General features: G+C 42.9%; 1 protein-coding gene across 3 annotated transcripts in view; it reads right to left on the reverse strand.

The window, feature by feature from the left end:
* Positions 1 to 1382: 1382 nt before the first annotated feature.
* Positions 1383 to 17698, reverse strand: part of LOC139268533 (peroxiredoxin-1-like) — an 89260-nt gene continuing 72944 nt past the window's right edge. For all 3 annotated transcript variants that reach the window (XM_070886818.1, XM_070886819.1, XM_070886817.1), the window contains 3 exons: positions 14529 to 14651; positions 11606 to 11736; positions 1383 to 2047 (listed from right to left, as the gene is read on the reverse strand). In XM_070886818.1, the coding sequence (XP_070742919.1) occupies positions 1962 to 2047; positions 11606 to 11736; positions 14529 to 14651 (340 nt within the window). In that variant the 3' untranslated portion in view covers positions 1383 to 1961. The remainder of the gene's footprint in view (positions 2048 to 11605; positions 11737 to 14528; positions 14652 to 17698) is intronic.

Raw genomic sequence — 17698 nt, forward strand, 5'->3', positions numbered from 1 at the left:
TTTATAGATTCTAGTTATGAAGGCTTAAAATGTTAGGACATTTTTATGGGAACAAAGATGCGAGGGGTGGGGGGGGGGGGAGGAATCTAACAGACGTTTTCAAAAGTATCATTGTCAAACATCCCACTAAAGATAGACAGACTCTGAAGTCAGAAGCAGGCACCCTCATCTCACTGATAACTGTAAGTAAATACCTGTTTTCTTAAAACCATCATTAAAGCACTCTTTACATGCAGCACTTACATATTATGAGTATTATATATTATCATTTTGATGGAGGAGGGGGGTTCATTATTACTAATTCATTTGAAAAGTGGTCCTTTAACCAAGAAAGTTTGAAAACCACTGCTCTAGTTCACTAACTACATCCTTTGGGATGTGAGGGTGGCTGGTGTTTGATGAAAGGAACACTTGCTCTAAGCCAATGACAAGCCTACAATGACAGAAATGTACAAATGCTAGAATGGCTTCAAGAGACAGAGCTTGTGCTGCAAGACACTGTGTGATGTTTGAGAGTATGCTTGTGTGGATGTTATGAGATTTATATAGCGGCTTTAACAGGAAAACTTCTCAAGATGCTTCACAGGCAAAAGGAAAAACAGACACCAAGCTAAAAAAAAAAGAAAAACTTGTATTCATATAGCACCTTTAACATTGTAAAACGTCCCAAGGCACTTCACAGGAGCGTAGTTGAAGCTTGGTCAGAGGTAGGATTTAAGAAACATAGTCAAAGTTTGGTCAGAGGTAGATTTTAAGGAGCATCTTAGAGAGATGTAGAGGTTTAGGAAGGCAATTCCAGATCTTAGAGCCTAAATGGATTAAGGCACGGCCATCAATGGTGGGACGAAGAAGTAGGGGATGCACAAAAGGCCACAATTGGAGGTACACCATTCTTGAGAGGTTGTAGGGCTGGAGGTTACAGAGATAAGGGCCACTGAGAGATTTGAACACGAGGATAACAATTTTAAAATTGAAGCGTTGATGGATTGGTAGCCAATGTAGTCAGTGAGTTAGGATACGGGCAGAAAGTTTTGGATAGGCTTTATTTTATGGAGAGTGGAAGATGGGAGGCCGGACAAAGATTAGGAGCAGTGAGCAGAAGTTTACTGAAAGAGGTAGATTTTGAGGTGGTTTTAAAAGAGAGGTGAAGGAATTTAAGGTTGGATTACCAGAGTGTAGGGCTTAGGTTGCTGATGTCAATGGAAAAGAAAATCGAACACAGTGTAAATCAGGCTGCCGATTCGCTAGGGGACCATTTCACACTATTGGCATAGACCAATTTCAACCCTAATGTTTGCCAGTGTCTGCAGAATTTGAGTGAGGGAAGATCAACTTGCATGAATATGGGGAAGAAACAAAAAAGTACGTAATAAATCATAATGAACACTTTTTTTCCAAACTTTATTTTTGCACTGATAAATGCATGAAATATGTCATAAATTTTACCCAAACAGCACAGGTTTATTCAAAGTCATTTACTATGCTCCGACACCTGTTCATCTCATAAAACATTGTAGCATTTTAGCTTCAGAAGAGAAGATTCATTAGAACTAATACAGAAGTGTGGAAACCAGTTTTATCAAGGCACAAGGTACATTTTGCAAGATTTTGCTCCGAGCACAGAGCCTCACTCAACAAGTGCAACAATTGGGAAATTAGGCACAGGGATTAGTACGCCCAACTCATGGCCTCTTGATTTTTCAGTGATTGAAATTAATTACTGGAAAACCAGGAGCATGCAAATTCAGCACACTGACCTCCATGCCCAATCCTTAGATCCATGTTCTCATCAAGCAAGGCTCTGTACAGAGAGCCTGGATGCATAAAATGTACCCTTATACCCATCAGTTTTGGCAAACAGCAGCAAAATGTCTGCATACTAAAAACAACTTTTTTTCAGCCACACACATAACAGACTAATATTCCACATCGGTTATATTCAATCATAAAAGAACGAGGAACTATTTCTGTTTCGCAAAGTAATTCTTGCTCTTTTCTACATCAGGTGTGATGGTTTCAGCACCAGGTTTCCAATTAGCCGGGCAAACTGTAAGAAAGGAAAGTTTTAAATAACATTTATAAAACAATCCAATGCACAAACAAAAACAGCAGAATTCATTGTGTACATTTTCTATTCTCTTTGTTCTTCACCCTCTGCTATGGCTAATTCTCAAGTGAGAGGGCAGGTAAGTGATCTGGTATCAGACTATGGGAGCATAGCTCTGCAAAGTCCCAACTAGGTGTATGACTAGAGCCCATGTCAATTTGCTTCAGTTTTCCTTTCTACATGCGGTAAAATACCTCACTTCTGCTCTGACTGGTGAAATGTTAAGCATGAAGATCCAGTCCCTCCAACATATTCAGGAAACTGTATCGTGATCTGTGGTAGGTACGCAACTTCTGGAGACTCTTTTTGATGCAGGCGCACTTGCCTGTGCTCCTGGTTGAAGAACCCTGCTTCCTTCAGCTCCCAAGTGCAAAGGAACTTTCCAAAGAAATTCATCATATGCTCAGGGTGATATGAGGCAGTGTCTTGAATGATAGGGGATACAGAAATAAATTTTAAACCAAAGAAAAAGGAAGAAATTAAAGATTCAATCTAAACCAAAGGAAACAAAAGAGCCAATCCAAAGAAACAAACAGTAGTGTAATACACAAACAAAAGCTCTTAAGTATCACCAAAAAAATGAGCTGGACAGCTTTATCACACTTTCAGTGGCTGAGCAGCAGTACTCCACGTTTTGTAGGTGCACAGCGATGAAATTCTGTTAATGATGCAATGCAGTAGAATTTACCAGTCAGTAAGGGCATGCCCTCAAACACATAAAACTAAAGGCACCAATGTGGCTTGCAGCAGAATAGTGCAGGCCACCTGTTCCTACAACAAAGACCCATTGGAAACAGAAACAGGAGTCGGCAGTTCGGCCCTTTGAGCCTGCACCACCATTCAATAAGATCATGACTGATCATTCACCTCAGTACCCCATTCCTGCTTTCTCTCCATATCCCTTGATCCCTTTAGCCATAAGGGCCATATCCAACTCCCTCTTGAATATACTAACGAACTGGCATCAAAAACTCTCTGCGGAAGAGAATTCCACAGGTTAACAACTCTCTGAGTGAAGAAGTTTCTCCTCTTCTCGGTCCTAAATGGCTTACCCCTTATCCTTAGACTGTGACCCCTGGTTCTGGACTCCCCCAACATCGGCAACATTCTTCCTGCATTTAACCAGTCCAGTCCCGTCAGAATTTTATATGTTTCTATGAGATCCCCTCTCATTTTTCTAAACTCCAGTGAATACAGGCCCAGTCGATCCAGTCTCTCTTCATATGTCAGTCCTGCCATCCCGGGAATCAGTCTGGTGAACCTTCGCTGCACTCTCTCAATAGCAAGAACGTCCTTCCTCAGATTAGGAGATCAAAACTGAACACAATATTCCAGGTGAGGCCTCACTAAGGCCCTGTACAGATGCAGCAAGACCTCCCTGCTCCTATACTCAAATCCCCTAGCTTTGAAGGCCAACATGCCATTTGCCTTCTTCGCCGCCTGCTGTATCTACATGCCAACCTTCAATGACTGATGTACCATGACACCCAGGTCTCGTTGCACCTCCCCTTTTCCTAATCTGCCGCCATTCAGATAATATTCTGCCTTCATGTTTTTGCCACCAAAGTGGATAACCTCACATTTATCCACAGTATACTGTACCTGCTATGCATTTGCCCACTCACCTAACCTGTCCAAGTCACCCTGCAGCCTCTTAGCATCCTCCTCACAGCTCACACCGCCACCCAGCTTAGTGTCATCTGCAAACTTGGAGATATTACTCTCAATTACTTCATCAAAATCATTGATGTATATTGTAAATAGCTGGGGTCCCAGCACTGAGCCCTGCGGCACCCCACTAGTCACTGCCTGCCATTCTGAAAAAGACCAGTTTATCCCGACTCTCTGCTTCCTGTCTGCCAAACAGTTTTCTATCCATGTCAATACATTACCCCCAATACCATGTGCTTTAATTTTGCACACCAACCTCTTGTGTGGGACCTTGTCAAAAGCCTTTTGAAAGTCCAAATAAATCACATCCACTGATTCTCCCTTGTCCACTCTACTAGTTACATCCTCAAAAAATTCGAGAAGATTTGTCAAGCATGATTTCCTTTTCATAAATCCATGTTGATTTGGACCAATCCTGTCATTGCTTTCCAAATGCGCTACTATTTCATCTTTAATAATTGATTCCAACATTTCCCCCACTACTGATGTCAGGCTAACCGGTCTATAATTCCCCGTTTTCTCTCTCCCTCCTTTTTTAAAAAGTGGTGTTACATTAGCTACCCTCCAGTCCATAGGAACTGATCCTTAGTCAATAGACTGTTGGAAAATGATCACCAATGCATCCATTATTTCTAGGGCCACTTCCTTAAGTACTCTGGGATGCAGACTATCAGGCCCTGGGGATTTATCGGCCTTCAATCCCATCAATTTTCCTAACACAATTTCCTGACGAATAAGAATTTCCTTCAATTCCTCCTTCTCGCTGGACTGTCAGTCCCGAGTATTTGTGGAACGTTATTTGTGTCTTCCTTCGTGAAGACAGAACCAAAGTATTTGTTCGATTGGTCTGCCATCTCTTTGTTCCCCATTATAAATTTATCTGATTCTGACTGCAAGGGACCTACATTTGTCTTCACTAACCTTTTTCTCTTCACATATCTATAGAAGCTTTTGCAGTCAGTTTTTATGTTCCCTGCAAGCTTACTCTCATACTCTATTTTCCCCCTCCTAATTAAACCCTTTGTCCTCCTCTGCTGAATTCTACCAGTCCTCAGGTTTGCTGCTTTTTCTGGCCAATTTATATGCCTCTTCCTTGGATTTAACACTATCCTAATTTCCCTTGTTAGCCACAGTTGAGTCACCTTCCTCGTTTTATTTTTACTCCAGACAGGGATGTACAATTGTTGAAGTTCATCCATGTGATCTTTAAATGTTTGCCATTGCCTATCCACCGTCAACCCTTTACGTATCATTCGCCAGTCTATCCTAGCCAATTCACGTTTCATACCATCGAAGTTACCTTTCCTTAAGTTCAGAACCCTAGTCTCTGAATTAACTGTGTCACTCTCCATCTTAATAAAGAATTCTACCATATTATGGTCACTCTTCCCCAAGGGGCCTCGCACAACAAAATTGCTAATTAGTCCGCTCTCATTACACAACACCCAGTCTAGGATGGCCAGTTCTCTAGTTGGTTCCTCGACATATTGGTCGAGAAAGCCATCCCTAATACACTCCAGGAAATCCTCCTCCACCGCATTGCTACCAGCTTGGTTAGCCCAATCTATATGTAGATTAAAGTCGCCCATGATAACTGCTGTACCTTTATTGCATGCATCCCTAATTTTTTGTTTGATGCCATCCCCAACCTCACTACTACTGTTTGGTGGTCTGTACACAACTCCCACTAGCGTTTTCTGCTCTTTGGTATTCCGCAGCTCTACCCATACAGATTCCACATCATCCAAGCTAATGTCCTTTCTTACTATTGCGTTAATTTCCTCTTTAACCAGCAGTGCTACCCCACCTCCTTTTCCTTTCTGTCTATCCTTCCTGAATGTTGAATACCCCTGGATGTTGAGTTTCCAGCCTTGGTCACCTTGGAGCCATGTCTCTGTAATCCCAATTATATCATAAACACCAATAAAACAGAAATCCATCCTGCTGTCAGAATAAAAGTGTTTAGTAATGATCAAATTGATTCTGTATAAGTATATATATATATAAATGTTAAAAGTGTAGATTACACGAAAAGACAAGTTTGAAAGAAACAAAATGGATAACTTCCCCAAGTTCATGTCTCCTCTGGCTGGGCAGAGCTCAAGGAACAAAGCTTTGAAACCCACCAAACTAGAAAAGATGTTAATCGGAAAGCCATTAACCTAATCAAGGAATGGCACCAGGCGTCCTGACAGACACATGAGGAGAAGCTAATCAGGAACAGCACTGGAACCAAGACCCAATCCTCAGGCTTTCTGAGAACAATGGCCTTAAGGGGTCATCAGTCAGTCATAGGCAGTCCCTCGGAATCGAGGAAGACTTACTTCCACTTTTAAAATGAGTCCTTAGATGGCTGAACAGTCCAATACGAGAGCTGCAGTCCCTGTCACAGGTGGGACAGATAGTCGTTGAGGGTCAGGGGGAGTGGGACAGATTTGCCGCACGCTCTTTCCACTGCCTACACTTGATTTCTGCATGCTCTCGCCGATGAGACTAGAGGTGCTCAGCGCCCTCCCAGATGCACTTCCTCCACTTAGGGCGGTCTTGGGCCAGGGACTCCTCGGTGTCGGTGGGGATATTGCACTTTATCAGGGAGGCTTTGAGGGTGTCCTTGTAACGTTTCCTCTGCCCAACTCTGGCTCGTTTGCCATGAACGAGTTCCAAGTAGAGCGCTTGCTATGGGAGTCTTGTGTCTGGCATGCGGACAATGTGGCCTGCCCAGCAAAGCTGATCAAGTGTGGTCAGTGCTTCAATGCTGGGGATGTTGACCTGGTCGAGGATGCTAATGTTGGTGCTTCTGTCCTCCGAGGGGATTTGTAGGATCTTGCGGCGACATCGTTGGTGGTATTTCTCCAGCGACTTGAGGTGTCTACTGTACATGGTCCGTGTCTCTGAGGCATACAGGAGGGTGGGTATTACTACAGCCCTGTAGACTATGAGCTTGGTGGCAGGTTTGAGGCCTGGTCTTCGAACACTCTTTTCCTCAGGCGGCCGAAGGCTGCACTGGCGCACTGGAGGCAGTGTTGAATCTCGTCATCAATGTCGGCTCTTGTTGATAAGAGGCTCCCGAGGTATGGAAAATGGTCCAACAGGACAACGTGGACCTTAAGGGATATAATAACCCAAGCAAAGATTGCTGGTTCTCTCTCTTCTCCTTAGCACACAGCAAAAGCAGGAACCTCCCTCCACAGCAGAAGTAAGGACGAACGCCATGTGCTTGTGCTTTGCCAGAGGGAAGTGACGAATACCTTTTTGTACCATTTTATACATCATTATTGTAACATCATTGTATCTGTTGTAACTAAGTAGATCCGTAGGATAGCTGATGACTGCTGATAGATGTATATGTCTGTGTGTTTAATGAACTATTCCAAATTGTTTTAAAATAATCGGTCTTGCTGTCAATTTAATGCCAGCGATTTAGAAATCTTACAAGCTGCCTGTTCCTGATTTTCTACCCCTTCTGTATTCGGCATTACCTGCATCCCCAACACAAGGAACAAAATTTAAGTCCCTTGTTCAATGTATTCTGGATAAATACTTGGCAATAAAAAAAATAGCCTGACATCAATTTCTAGCTGTTTGAAAGTTGTCTCTTATTCTTTATTTAGCAAAATTTTGTAATCAAATCTATTATGTATTTTATTGATACAGCACAATAATGATGTGGTCAGACCTGAACTGGTAAAGTCCAATTTTGTTACATAGTGAAAACAGAGGTACTAATGTGATGTCAATTCACTATATCAGTATATTTCCCACCACTTATAGCAGGCACGTTGGTGTTAACAAGGTTTTGCCATTATGAAAAGTGGGAGAACATATTGGAGTAAGTGTTGCATGTCTTTGTTATAGTACTTTGAGCTAATCAATTCAAAAGCACATAAAAGGGCAAATTAAATAATATTGTTAAATCTGATACCATTAATCATTGTGTTAATTGTACAGAAAACTTTGGTGCGGTGTACAGGCCTCTGAAAATGCTAGAGGAGTACAAAAGTTAGCAGCAGCATCCTGATGACAACTTATGAACATTAATACGACAAAACCTCCACCTCCCATATCTTATCTAAGGCCACATACCTCTGTCCCTGGTTTTCTACTCCTTCTGTACTCGGCATTACCTGTATCCCCAGCACAAGGAACAAAATTTAAGACCTTTATCACAACAGTGATAACTATCGTTAAAGTCGTTGGGACTCGGGACAGGATTGTTCAAGGCAGGAGTAGAATTTCTCTTTGGCCTCGTCCGTAGCTTCCAGGGTTGGGGCCTATGCACTGATGATCTAGCATACTGGTTCCGGGTTAGACTGAGCCGAAGGGTCATGAGGCGTTCATTTATCCCATAAGGGGAAATCACTAAGACGCCAAACTAACTGATTTTTGATGGTGAAGCCAACTCCATGGAGACGGTGTTCTTCTTCTGATTTGCCTTTCCAGAAGAAGGTGTATTCACCACCTTGTTCCTTGAGATGACCTTCTCCTGCCCGCCGTGTCTCGCTCAGGGCGGCGATATCAATGTCGAAGCATCTGAGTTCCAGGGCAATGATAACAGTAGGATGTTGGGGTTGTCTATGAGGGTCCTGATGTTCCAGGTCCCGAATCTCTTTTTAAAGGTCGGAAAATGCCTGTGTGTTAATTCTTTTAACTTGGGGTGGCCGTTGCACACCAGCTACCACACGAACGTGACTGAGCAAGGTCTTGGTCCAATGGCAAGGGGGTCCAAGACAATTAAAGGCCAGGCTCTGCTGCATGGGCCTAGCACACACATACACATGTTCCTACTGACCCCCTCCCTCCCTCAGATCCTCTCTCCCTGGTTTTCAGAGATCGCAGTGTAGGTGAGCGCATTAATCTTGGAGCAGCTTACGAATTTGCCCATAAAATATTGACACTGTACCCCGGGCTCCCTGGCTCCAGCATGTTGCTCTCCATGTGCAGGCTCTACCGCCGCTCACGCTTTGGTCTTTGGTTCTTTACTAGTGACCACACGTATTCTGGTCTCGTGTCCCCACCTCGGTGCTGGCCTCAATCTTCCGACCTCGCTACTGGCCTGGATCCCACAGCATGCTACCTGCCACCACCTCGGCACAATCCCAGCCCAGCATGAGGTTGAAAAGGTCATCTGACAACTGAAAAACAACAAGGCCTCAGGAGCAGATGGAATCCCCGCCGAAGTACTGAAGCATGGCAGAGAAGTATTCTTGACGCAAATCCTCTTCTCTTATCTGGAAGGTGGAGAGCATGCCTGGGGATCTCAGAGTCGCCGTAATCGTGACCATCTTCAAGAAAGGTGATACGTCCGATTGCAGTAATTACAGAGGAGTTTCCCTGCTGTCTGCCGCAGGGAAAATTATCGCAAGAATCCTCCTCAATCGTCTCCTCTCAGTGGCTGAAGAGCTCCACCCAGAGTCACAATACAGATTCTGCCCATTAAGTAGCACAACAGACATGATCTTCACCTCGTGATAAATCCAAGAAAAGTTTAGGGAGCAGCATCAAATTCTGTACATGGCTTTCTTTGACCGCACAAAGGCCTTCAACTCTGTCAACCGTGAGGGATTATGGAATGTCCATCTCAAATTTGGTTGTCCTTAAATGTCACCATCCTCCGCCTGCTTCACGATGACATGCAAGCCGTGATTCTTACCAACAAATCCACCACAGACCTAATACAAGTGCAGACCGAGGTCAAGCAAGGCTGTGTCATCGCATCAACACTTTTGTCAATCTTCCTCGCTGCAATGCTTTATCTCACCTTTAACAAGCTCCCCGCTGGAGTGGAGTTAAACTACAGGGCAAGCGGGAAATTGTTCAACCTCCGACGCTTCCAGTCCTGATCCAAGGTTGTTCCAACCTCTTTGTCATTGAATTACAATATGCAGATGACGCTTGCATCTGTGCACACTCGGAGGCCAAACTCCAAACCATAGTTGACTACCATTAGAACCGCCGCTGCCCGAAATACCCCTGTTTGCTTAATTGTAATTTGGGACCTGGAATAATAGGTCCTTCATTGAAACATCTGTGAACTCATCCCTTTTTGGCGTGGAAGCAAGTCATCCTTGGTACGAGGGACCGCCGATGATGATGAATTAACTTCAGTAGTAATGGCAACTGGTTTTTGCCATTTGCCCGATATAGGCGGTTGCTTGTGATAAGCATGGTCGGTATAAGTGGGGTGGACGGTTTTATATAAAAATAACATATCAATCGCCAATTATTATTAATGTGCTCTGCCTTTTATTTAGCTAGAATGAAGATAACTTTTCCAGGTGTTATGGGGTAACAATTCTGCTGCTGCACTTCTGGCACATGACAGAAACACACTGTGAAATTGTACACCACCAGAAATTAAATACCAGCATTCATTAGAGTGATTGTGCATAGCCAGTTCATATCCCGAGGCATACATACTAAAGAAATACAGATTAAACAGAATTGATGGTAAACTTCTAGGGGCTTAAGTTACTGTCTTCACTAATTTTAATGAAAATTAAATGAGTGGCTGGCAGCTGTTAACTGGCTGTTCATATTAAGAAGGCATAAGCAATGAAAATATGAGCATCAAATTTCCTGCACCGTTCCACTGGGAAATCAGTATAATTTGGGGGTGCAGGTGGAAAGAGAACCATGAAATAGGAAGCCATCCACTCAAAATGGAGTGGGAATATTGTGATGACATACAAATGTGGGAAATACATTGTGTGTCCCTATATTCCAGCATGCATTGGCCTAGAGGGTGGCGGGGGTGATGTGGATGGAAAAGGCGGGGGAAGATTACATTTTAAATGGTCAGTTTTTCTAATGCAAACAATTGTGATGTAGTTGACTGCACTAGTGAAAATGACATAATGGAGAACTGGGCACAGGCAATGTTTAAAATATTAAGCAGGGCATGTTATGGTGAAATAATATAAACCCCTCCTGCAATGAAAATCACCAAGACTTGTTCTAGAATCTAGGCCCTAGATATAACTGTCCCAGAGATATGTGCTGATTTTAATTATTAACTGTTTACATTGAAACCATTCTGGTGGTTAGTGGGCCCCACCACCCACTGCTGTAGAAAGTGCTTGGTGAGCTCCCGGAGTAGCAGCTGTTACTGGCACCTCTCCGGCAGCTTTCAAATGATCTTGATTATCATTCCTGGGTGCCAATTATTAAATGCAACCAACTCACATTTGCTTGGAAAGGACAAATAAAGATTGTTCTATTGGTAAGCCAATCAGAAACAAAAGGAATATTGACTGGGGATCATCACTATAATTGAAAGGAGAAAGTTAGAGGAAATGTTATTACATAAAGGATTATTAGAACATGGAATGCTTTATAAAATGGCTATAAGACAGACACTATAGCCCCAATTTTAACCTGAGGCAAGCTTGGGGCTGGCGGGGCAAACGGCGGACTCGCCAGCAAGAATTCTGGACCACTTTAACTCCCAGGCGTCATTACTATACTCCAGGTCAGATTCCTGCCCAAACACTGCCTGGGTTTACAAGAAAAGGCATGGGTGTACAGGACCTGCCTAAGGACCCCAGCATTTCAGGGAGCAAAGGTGATCAGAAGGGATTAATTACCGTGGAATGCCGGCAATAATTTCCAAACATTAAAAATTTTTAAGTCTTCTGTAATGGTTCATTATGGGCTGGTGGCTTCTCTAATTGGAATGACAACATGCTGCTCTGATATTCTGACAATACTGCGGAACTAAAGTATTACACATAAATGTTATCCCTGGAATTACCCAAATACTGTCTTTTAAAATGTTCTAACATATGTGTACATTGAAGGAATGAATCTGAAAAAAAAACGGCTCATTACCTTCTCCATGCTCATCTGTAAATTGGAATGCTTGAACCAGCCTCATGACTTCATCCACTGAACGCCCAACAGGCAGGTCATTGATCATGATCTGACGCAGGATACCAGCATTATCAATGATGAACAAACCTCTGGAGAACAAATTTATCATCTTTACACAATATTTGGTAACAAGTATCATCAAGTGTTAATGCATTTTTAGGGGTTTGAGAAACTAGGCATAGCGTTTACAAAACTCTAGTTTCCAAGTTTACAAAACTGTCATAACAAGTATTTTCAAACTATACTAAAATCTTCTACGGCACTATTTTTATTCAAGAAACACTATTAAAGACTGGCAGTAGGTTCTACTTTTGCTTCAAATTGGCATTTGCGTCAATTTCCTGCAGTCACAGCACTAGAAAATATAAACTACAATGAATAAAAGATTAAAGCAAATTCAATATTAGAGTATACAGATGTTCGTAAGATAGAAATGATAGAAAAGTAGGAAAGATTATGTTATAGGGCAGATTTCCATATTATTGCAATTGGATACATTGGACTGCATAGACACACCAAATAGAGCAAACTCAAGCAGGGCAGATTGCACCCCTGTAAGGGAATCCGTCCAATTTACCATCCAATAATTCCGTTTTATCTTTTTATTTCAGAATAATTATCTTATCAGATTCAAAAACTATTTAGAGTCGAGGATGCTTCTTCCATTTGTTTAATTGTGAGTTAATACTCAATGTTAGCGTATACAGTAAACCCACAATTCTGCAATCATGTGGTGGCACCAATGGGAATAGCAAAAAAGCAAGGCAACTAATATACAAAATGTAATTTTCTAGTTACAGTGTAGGGGTTCACCAACAGACTTTAATTTCAGCTACACAAATTAAGACAATTAATATTAGTCATTTAAATCTAGTAGCCAATCATTAGTTCTTTGAGAGTATATTTAAATGGGCTGAAAATTGGCTGACTCTGTTACCAGTTGCCATTACCACTGAAGTCAATTACAAAGGCACCGCTAATAACAGATTAAGCAAGCAGGGTATTTCGAGCAGCGGCGGTTCTAACATTCTATTTTCTATGAGTTTGAAAGAGCATCCTACTCTTTTTCATTGTGCTTCTCCTGGTAGCAACACATGCCTTTTTTTAATCCATTCTTGTGGTTGGCTCCCATGATCTACAAAAGACTCATGGGAATGAAGTGGCGTTCATCTCATGGCATCTTGCTTCTTGGCAGTTTGATGTTGCCTACCACGCTCCAATGGTATAGTGCTATGGGGGCGGGAAGGGGGATAGCTGGAGGCTTGGCATGTGCTGCTGTCCTGAGAGACAACAGTATCATGCAACTGCAAATCCAGGGTGGCTTGGTCCTCATTAACTTCACCATTATCTTTCTCCTCCTATACCGCCCGTTGCTGTGGCAGATCTGCAGGGAAGAAGGGTAGAAGCAAAGCATGGTATTGCATTGTTCCTTTGGGATTAAGGAGACAAAGAAGGAGGTGGAAGGTTGTGGCTGTGTGGTGCTTCACAGGAATGCCTGGGCAATAATGTTGGTGCTCACTCAATACCTGGCATCAGAAAGATCTTGCTGACTTCATTATCTCTCACAGCAAGAATTTAGTTCCTCTGCACGGACTGCATGACCTTCTCATCGAAGTGGGTAAAGTACTTAAGGTTGGAGAAGCCCTCTTTGGTGGCCTGCCTGTGGCGGGCATTGTGTGCTAACTTGTCCGACAAGATGACAGCCTTACCGTTATTCACTTTTTCAGTTGAGGATTGTGTAACCAATTGGCACAGGAGAGATGAAGGATGAGATGTGGGGCAATTAGACTGTAAGAAAGTGGAGAAAGGGGTTTTAGGGCTTTGTATGTAAGAGTAGATGGCTAGTCATAGTGCAGAATGTTGAGTTAATGTCCCCCTCAAGGAGATAGCTTTGTGATGTGTGATTTGCGGAAGTGTTGCTTGAAGAGGGTGAAGACTAGTAGTGAGCAAGGAAGAAAAGGGAAAGATATGTAGCATGCCCTGCTGAAGATGGCATTGTTCTGGAGGTGAAGGAATTGACATTCAATGCCAGTGCCAGCTCTCTCCAGGTGACATGACTTGATAATTCTGGGTGACTTGGTGACACCCATACGCAGGAGTCTTTTCGTCCTGCCTTCAAAAAAGCTTTGAGATCTGAATGAGTGAAGTTGTACATTCTTTACTCTGTTTGGTGCCAACCCCTACTGATCTCTCAGCACAGATGGTGCTGGAGTGTTCAGAATTTTGTCTATGTATAATAAAAATATTGCTTTCATTTCATTTTCGATCGGGGGAGGCTGGGGCTGGGATTTCCTTTGTGCTGGGAGGGATGCCAGGCTGGAGATTTCCTTTGCAAACGGGTATTGCTACTCCTCCTGGCCCACAAGGAGTTCAAACAGATGAAAATTTCTAAGACTTACAGTAACCTCTTATGGTCATTCGACTCCTTCCACCATGGCTTTTCTGCTGGGCAGCAGAGAGTGCTGGACTCCCCCTGGCTTGACATTACTGTTATGCTGCATTGTTGATGCTGTCACCAAGCCACGACTTTTGCATCTTAAGTCGGCTCCCGCCTGCATTTAGCGGGAGCCTCGTTGAGGACCTGAATCGTCGCTGTTAATATTACATTAGCTGGAATGCGGCGGGCTTGAGACAGGATTTCAATTTTCAACATTTTAATCCCTCGGGCCAACCCTTTCCTGCCTGTCAAAGAGAGCAGGGGAGTTAAAATCTAGGCCAAAATGCCCCATTTTGCCCTCTCAGACTTAAAGCAAAGCTTCTGAGTCTCTAGAGAAACATTTGCTTTTTATTTCTGAATCTGTATTTTGCCAATATAGGTCACTAATAGTGACGTTTAGTTCTAACCTACATTTTATTCTTATATTCCTCCCCAACAACTTACCGGAAAGCAATGCCTTCGTCTTCTTTTAATATACCATAATCTGTGCAGATCGAGTGACGGAGGTCCGAAACTAAAGGGATTTTTGTTGGACCAAGTCCTCCTTGCTTTCTTGGGGTGTTAATCCTATGAAACACAAAAGATTTAAGTTTGAGTTTGTATTTGAATGCAATACTTAAACTGAATTGAATCACATAAAAAATATGAACAATAAACTGTGGTTCAATTGGTAAAATATATGAAAAGAAAATCCTATTTGATCATCATTTTAACAGCTACTTCATTGAATTTGCTTTGGTTGTTTGAATTATGTTACAATAGCTCAGATACCATCAGAAGTCTATAGTGCCAATTTTGTGAGGGTCTGCTGCTGGTGTGGAACCTTAGTACTGCATTGAAGTATTGCCTAGATTATATACTCTTCGCTGGAGTGTTGCTTCAACCCACATCCTTCTGACTCAGAGGCATAGGTGCTACCATTGAGTGACAATTGAATGCTCAAAATGCAATAGAATAACCAGTGTAGGAATTTATCAGTCACAAGCAATGCTTTATGTTTCATATATGTATCAATGGACTTATAACCATACTCTGTTATGTCGTAGAGCCACTGCTTTGGGTTATGCGTTGTCAGAACAGAAGTGGCAACACCACCACAATACCAGTAAAAGACCTAGCGACTTTAGGACATGTTTGATTTCAAAATAATGGCTGACGCAGAAATCCAAGGTTGGTCAGGTTTCTGACTGATTCTGAAGAAGGTAATGTGAGCAATGGACAGCCCGATCAAAAGTCAGTGAGAATTGCCGCTCATCCACTGCATCTTTCATATTCTGCTCCCACAAGGAACTACTGATCGAGCAGCTCACAGGGCCATCGACTTCCCATCACATTGCAGCACTCACTCCACCTGTCGCAAGCATCAGCTCAGGAACATCCATTCAAGGGAAAATGTAGAGAGTTAGAGCAGGAGCATTAGGTGAAACACACAGTGCAAGTTAGGAGCAACTGCAGGTGGCAGAAGAGAAGCAGGGAATAAGCTGTGAAGGGCGGGGGCATGCTCCACGAGTCCCTTATATATGATTATTACTATCCAGAATGTTGCTTTCTGAGCAGTGTGGACAGAACCTGTCAAAGAAACAAAAATAAAGGCCCAAAAACAAGGGCCGGGAAATTCTTTGGAGCTGCTTCTGCTCTGCCACCATATCTTTGCCAGAAGTGCAACATAAACAGGGTTTACATAAGATATACGGCACAGAAACAGGCCATTCAGCCCAAACAGTCTATGCCGGTGTTTATGCTCCACTCGAGCATCCTCCCATCTATCCTCATCTAAATCTATCCGCATAACCTCTATTCCCTTCATATGCTTGTCTAGCCTTCCCTTAAATGCATCTATACTATTTGCTTCAACCACTCGTTGTGGGAGAGAGTTCCATATTCTCACCGCTCTTTGGGTAAAGAAAAAACTGTCGGGGGCACCGAGCGGTGGCCGGAAGATTTTCTACGGTGAATTTTGCTTGCGGGGCGGGACATTGGCGGTGCGTACTTTGAAGACGCACTAAGGAGGGTTCAGCAGCAGGGCGGAAGTGGGGACCGCCGGAAAAACCACCGGGGAGAATTTCGTAAGCATCGGCTATTCGACTACAAATCGGTGGCCATTCGACACCGTCGTGTGGCCGCTGCTTTCTGACGGTAACAGGCCTTATTGGGAGGCTGAATTTCGATCCCCCCAGCCTGTTCATTCTTTCCTGATATGTATACCCTTGTATTTCTGGTATCATCCTTGTAAATCTTCTCTGCACCCTCTCCAGTGCCTCTATATCCTTTTTATAATATGGTGACCGAAACCGTACGCAGTACTCTTACGTGTGGTCTAACCAAGGTTCAATACAGGTTTAGCATAACTTCCCTACTTTTCAATCTGATTGATACCTCTAGAAATAAACCCTAGTGCTTGGTTTGCTGTTTTTATGGCCTTGCTAACCTGTGTCGTAAATTAGTGATTTGTGTATTTACACTCCGAGATCCCTTTGTTCCTCTATGCCACCTAGACTCTCACCCTCCAAGTAGTAAGTGACCTCCCTATTCTCCTACCAAAATGTAATACCACACATTTATCAGTGTTGAACTTCATTTGCCAATTGTATGCCCATTCTGCAAGTTTATTAATGTCCTCCTGTAATTTGTGACCATCCTCCTCAGTATTGACTATTGCCCCCAGTTTGGTGTCATCCACAAATTTAGAAATTGTGTTTTTGATTCCAAAGTCTAAATCGCTAATATAAATTGTGAACAACAGTGGTCCCAGCACTGATCCTTGTGCAACACCACTTCTGCCACTGTGAATAGCTACCTTTTACCCCTACTCTCTGCTTTCTGTCTTGAAGTCAGCTAGCTATCCATTCTGCTACTTGTCCCCTGGCTCCACATTCTCTGATCAGTCTATTATAATAATAATAACTTTTACTTATATAGTGCCTTTAACATAGTAAAACATCCCAAGGCACTTCATAAGTGTTACACGACAAACAGATAAATTTGACACCGAGCCAAAGAAGAAGAAATTAAGGCAGATGACCAAAAGCTTGTTTAAAAAGGTAGGTTTTAAGGAGCGTTTCAAAGGAGGAAAGAAAGGTAGAGATGCGTAGAGGTTTAGGGAGGGAATTCCAGAGCTTAGGGCCCAGGCAGCTGAAGGCATATCCACCAATGGTTGAGCAGTTCTAATGAGGGATGTTCAAGAGGGCAGAATTTGAGGAGTGCAGACATCTTGTGGGGTTGTGAGGTTGAAAAAGATTACAGAGATAGGGAGGGGCAAGGCCATGGAGTGATTTATAAACAAGGATGAGAATTTTGAAATCAAGGCATTGTTTAACTGGGAGCCAATGTAGGTCAGACAGCACAGGGAGTGATGGGTGATCTTGACTTGGTGCAGGTTAGTACACGGACTGTTGAGTTTTGGATGACTTCAAGTTTACGTAGTGTGCAATGTGGAAGGCTGGCCAGGAGTGAGTTGGAGTAGTCAAGTCTAGAAGTAACAAAGGCATGAATGAGGGTTTCAGCAGCAGAAGAGCTGAGGCCGGGGCAGAGGTGGAAAAAGGCGGTTTTAGTTATGCAGCAGATATAAGAACATAAGAAATAGGAGCAGCAGTAGGCCATTTGGCACCTCGAGC

This window comes from Pristiophorus japonicus, chromosome 8, assembly GCF_044704955.1.
Source record: "Pristiophorus japonicus isolate sPriJap1 chromosome 8, sPriJap1.hap1, whole genome shotgun sequence".
Classification (NCBI taxonomy): domain Eukaryota; kingdom Metazoa; phylum Chordata; class Chondrichthyes; family Pristiophoridae; genus Pristiophorus; species Pristiophorus japonicus.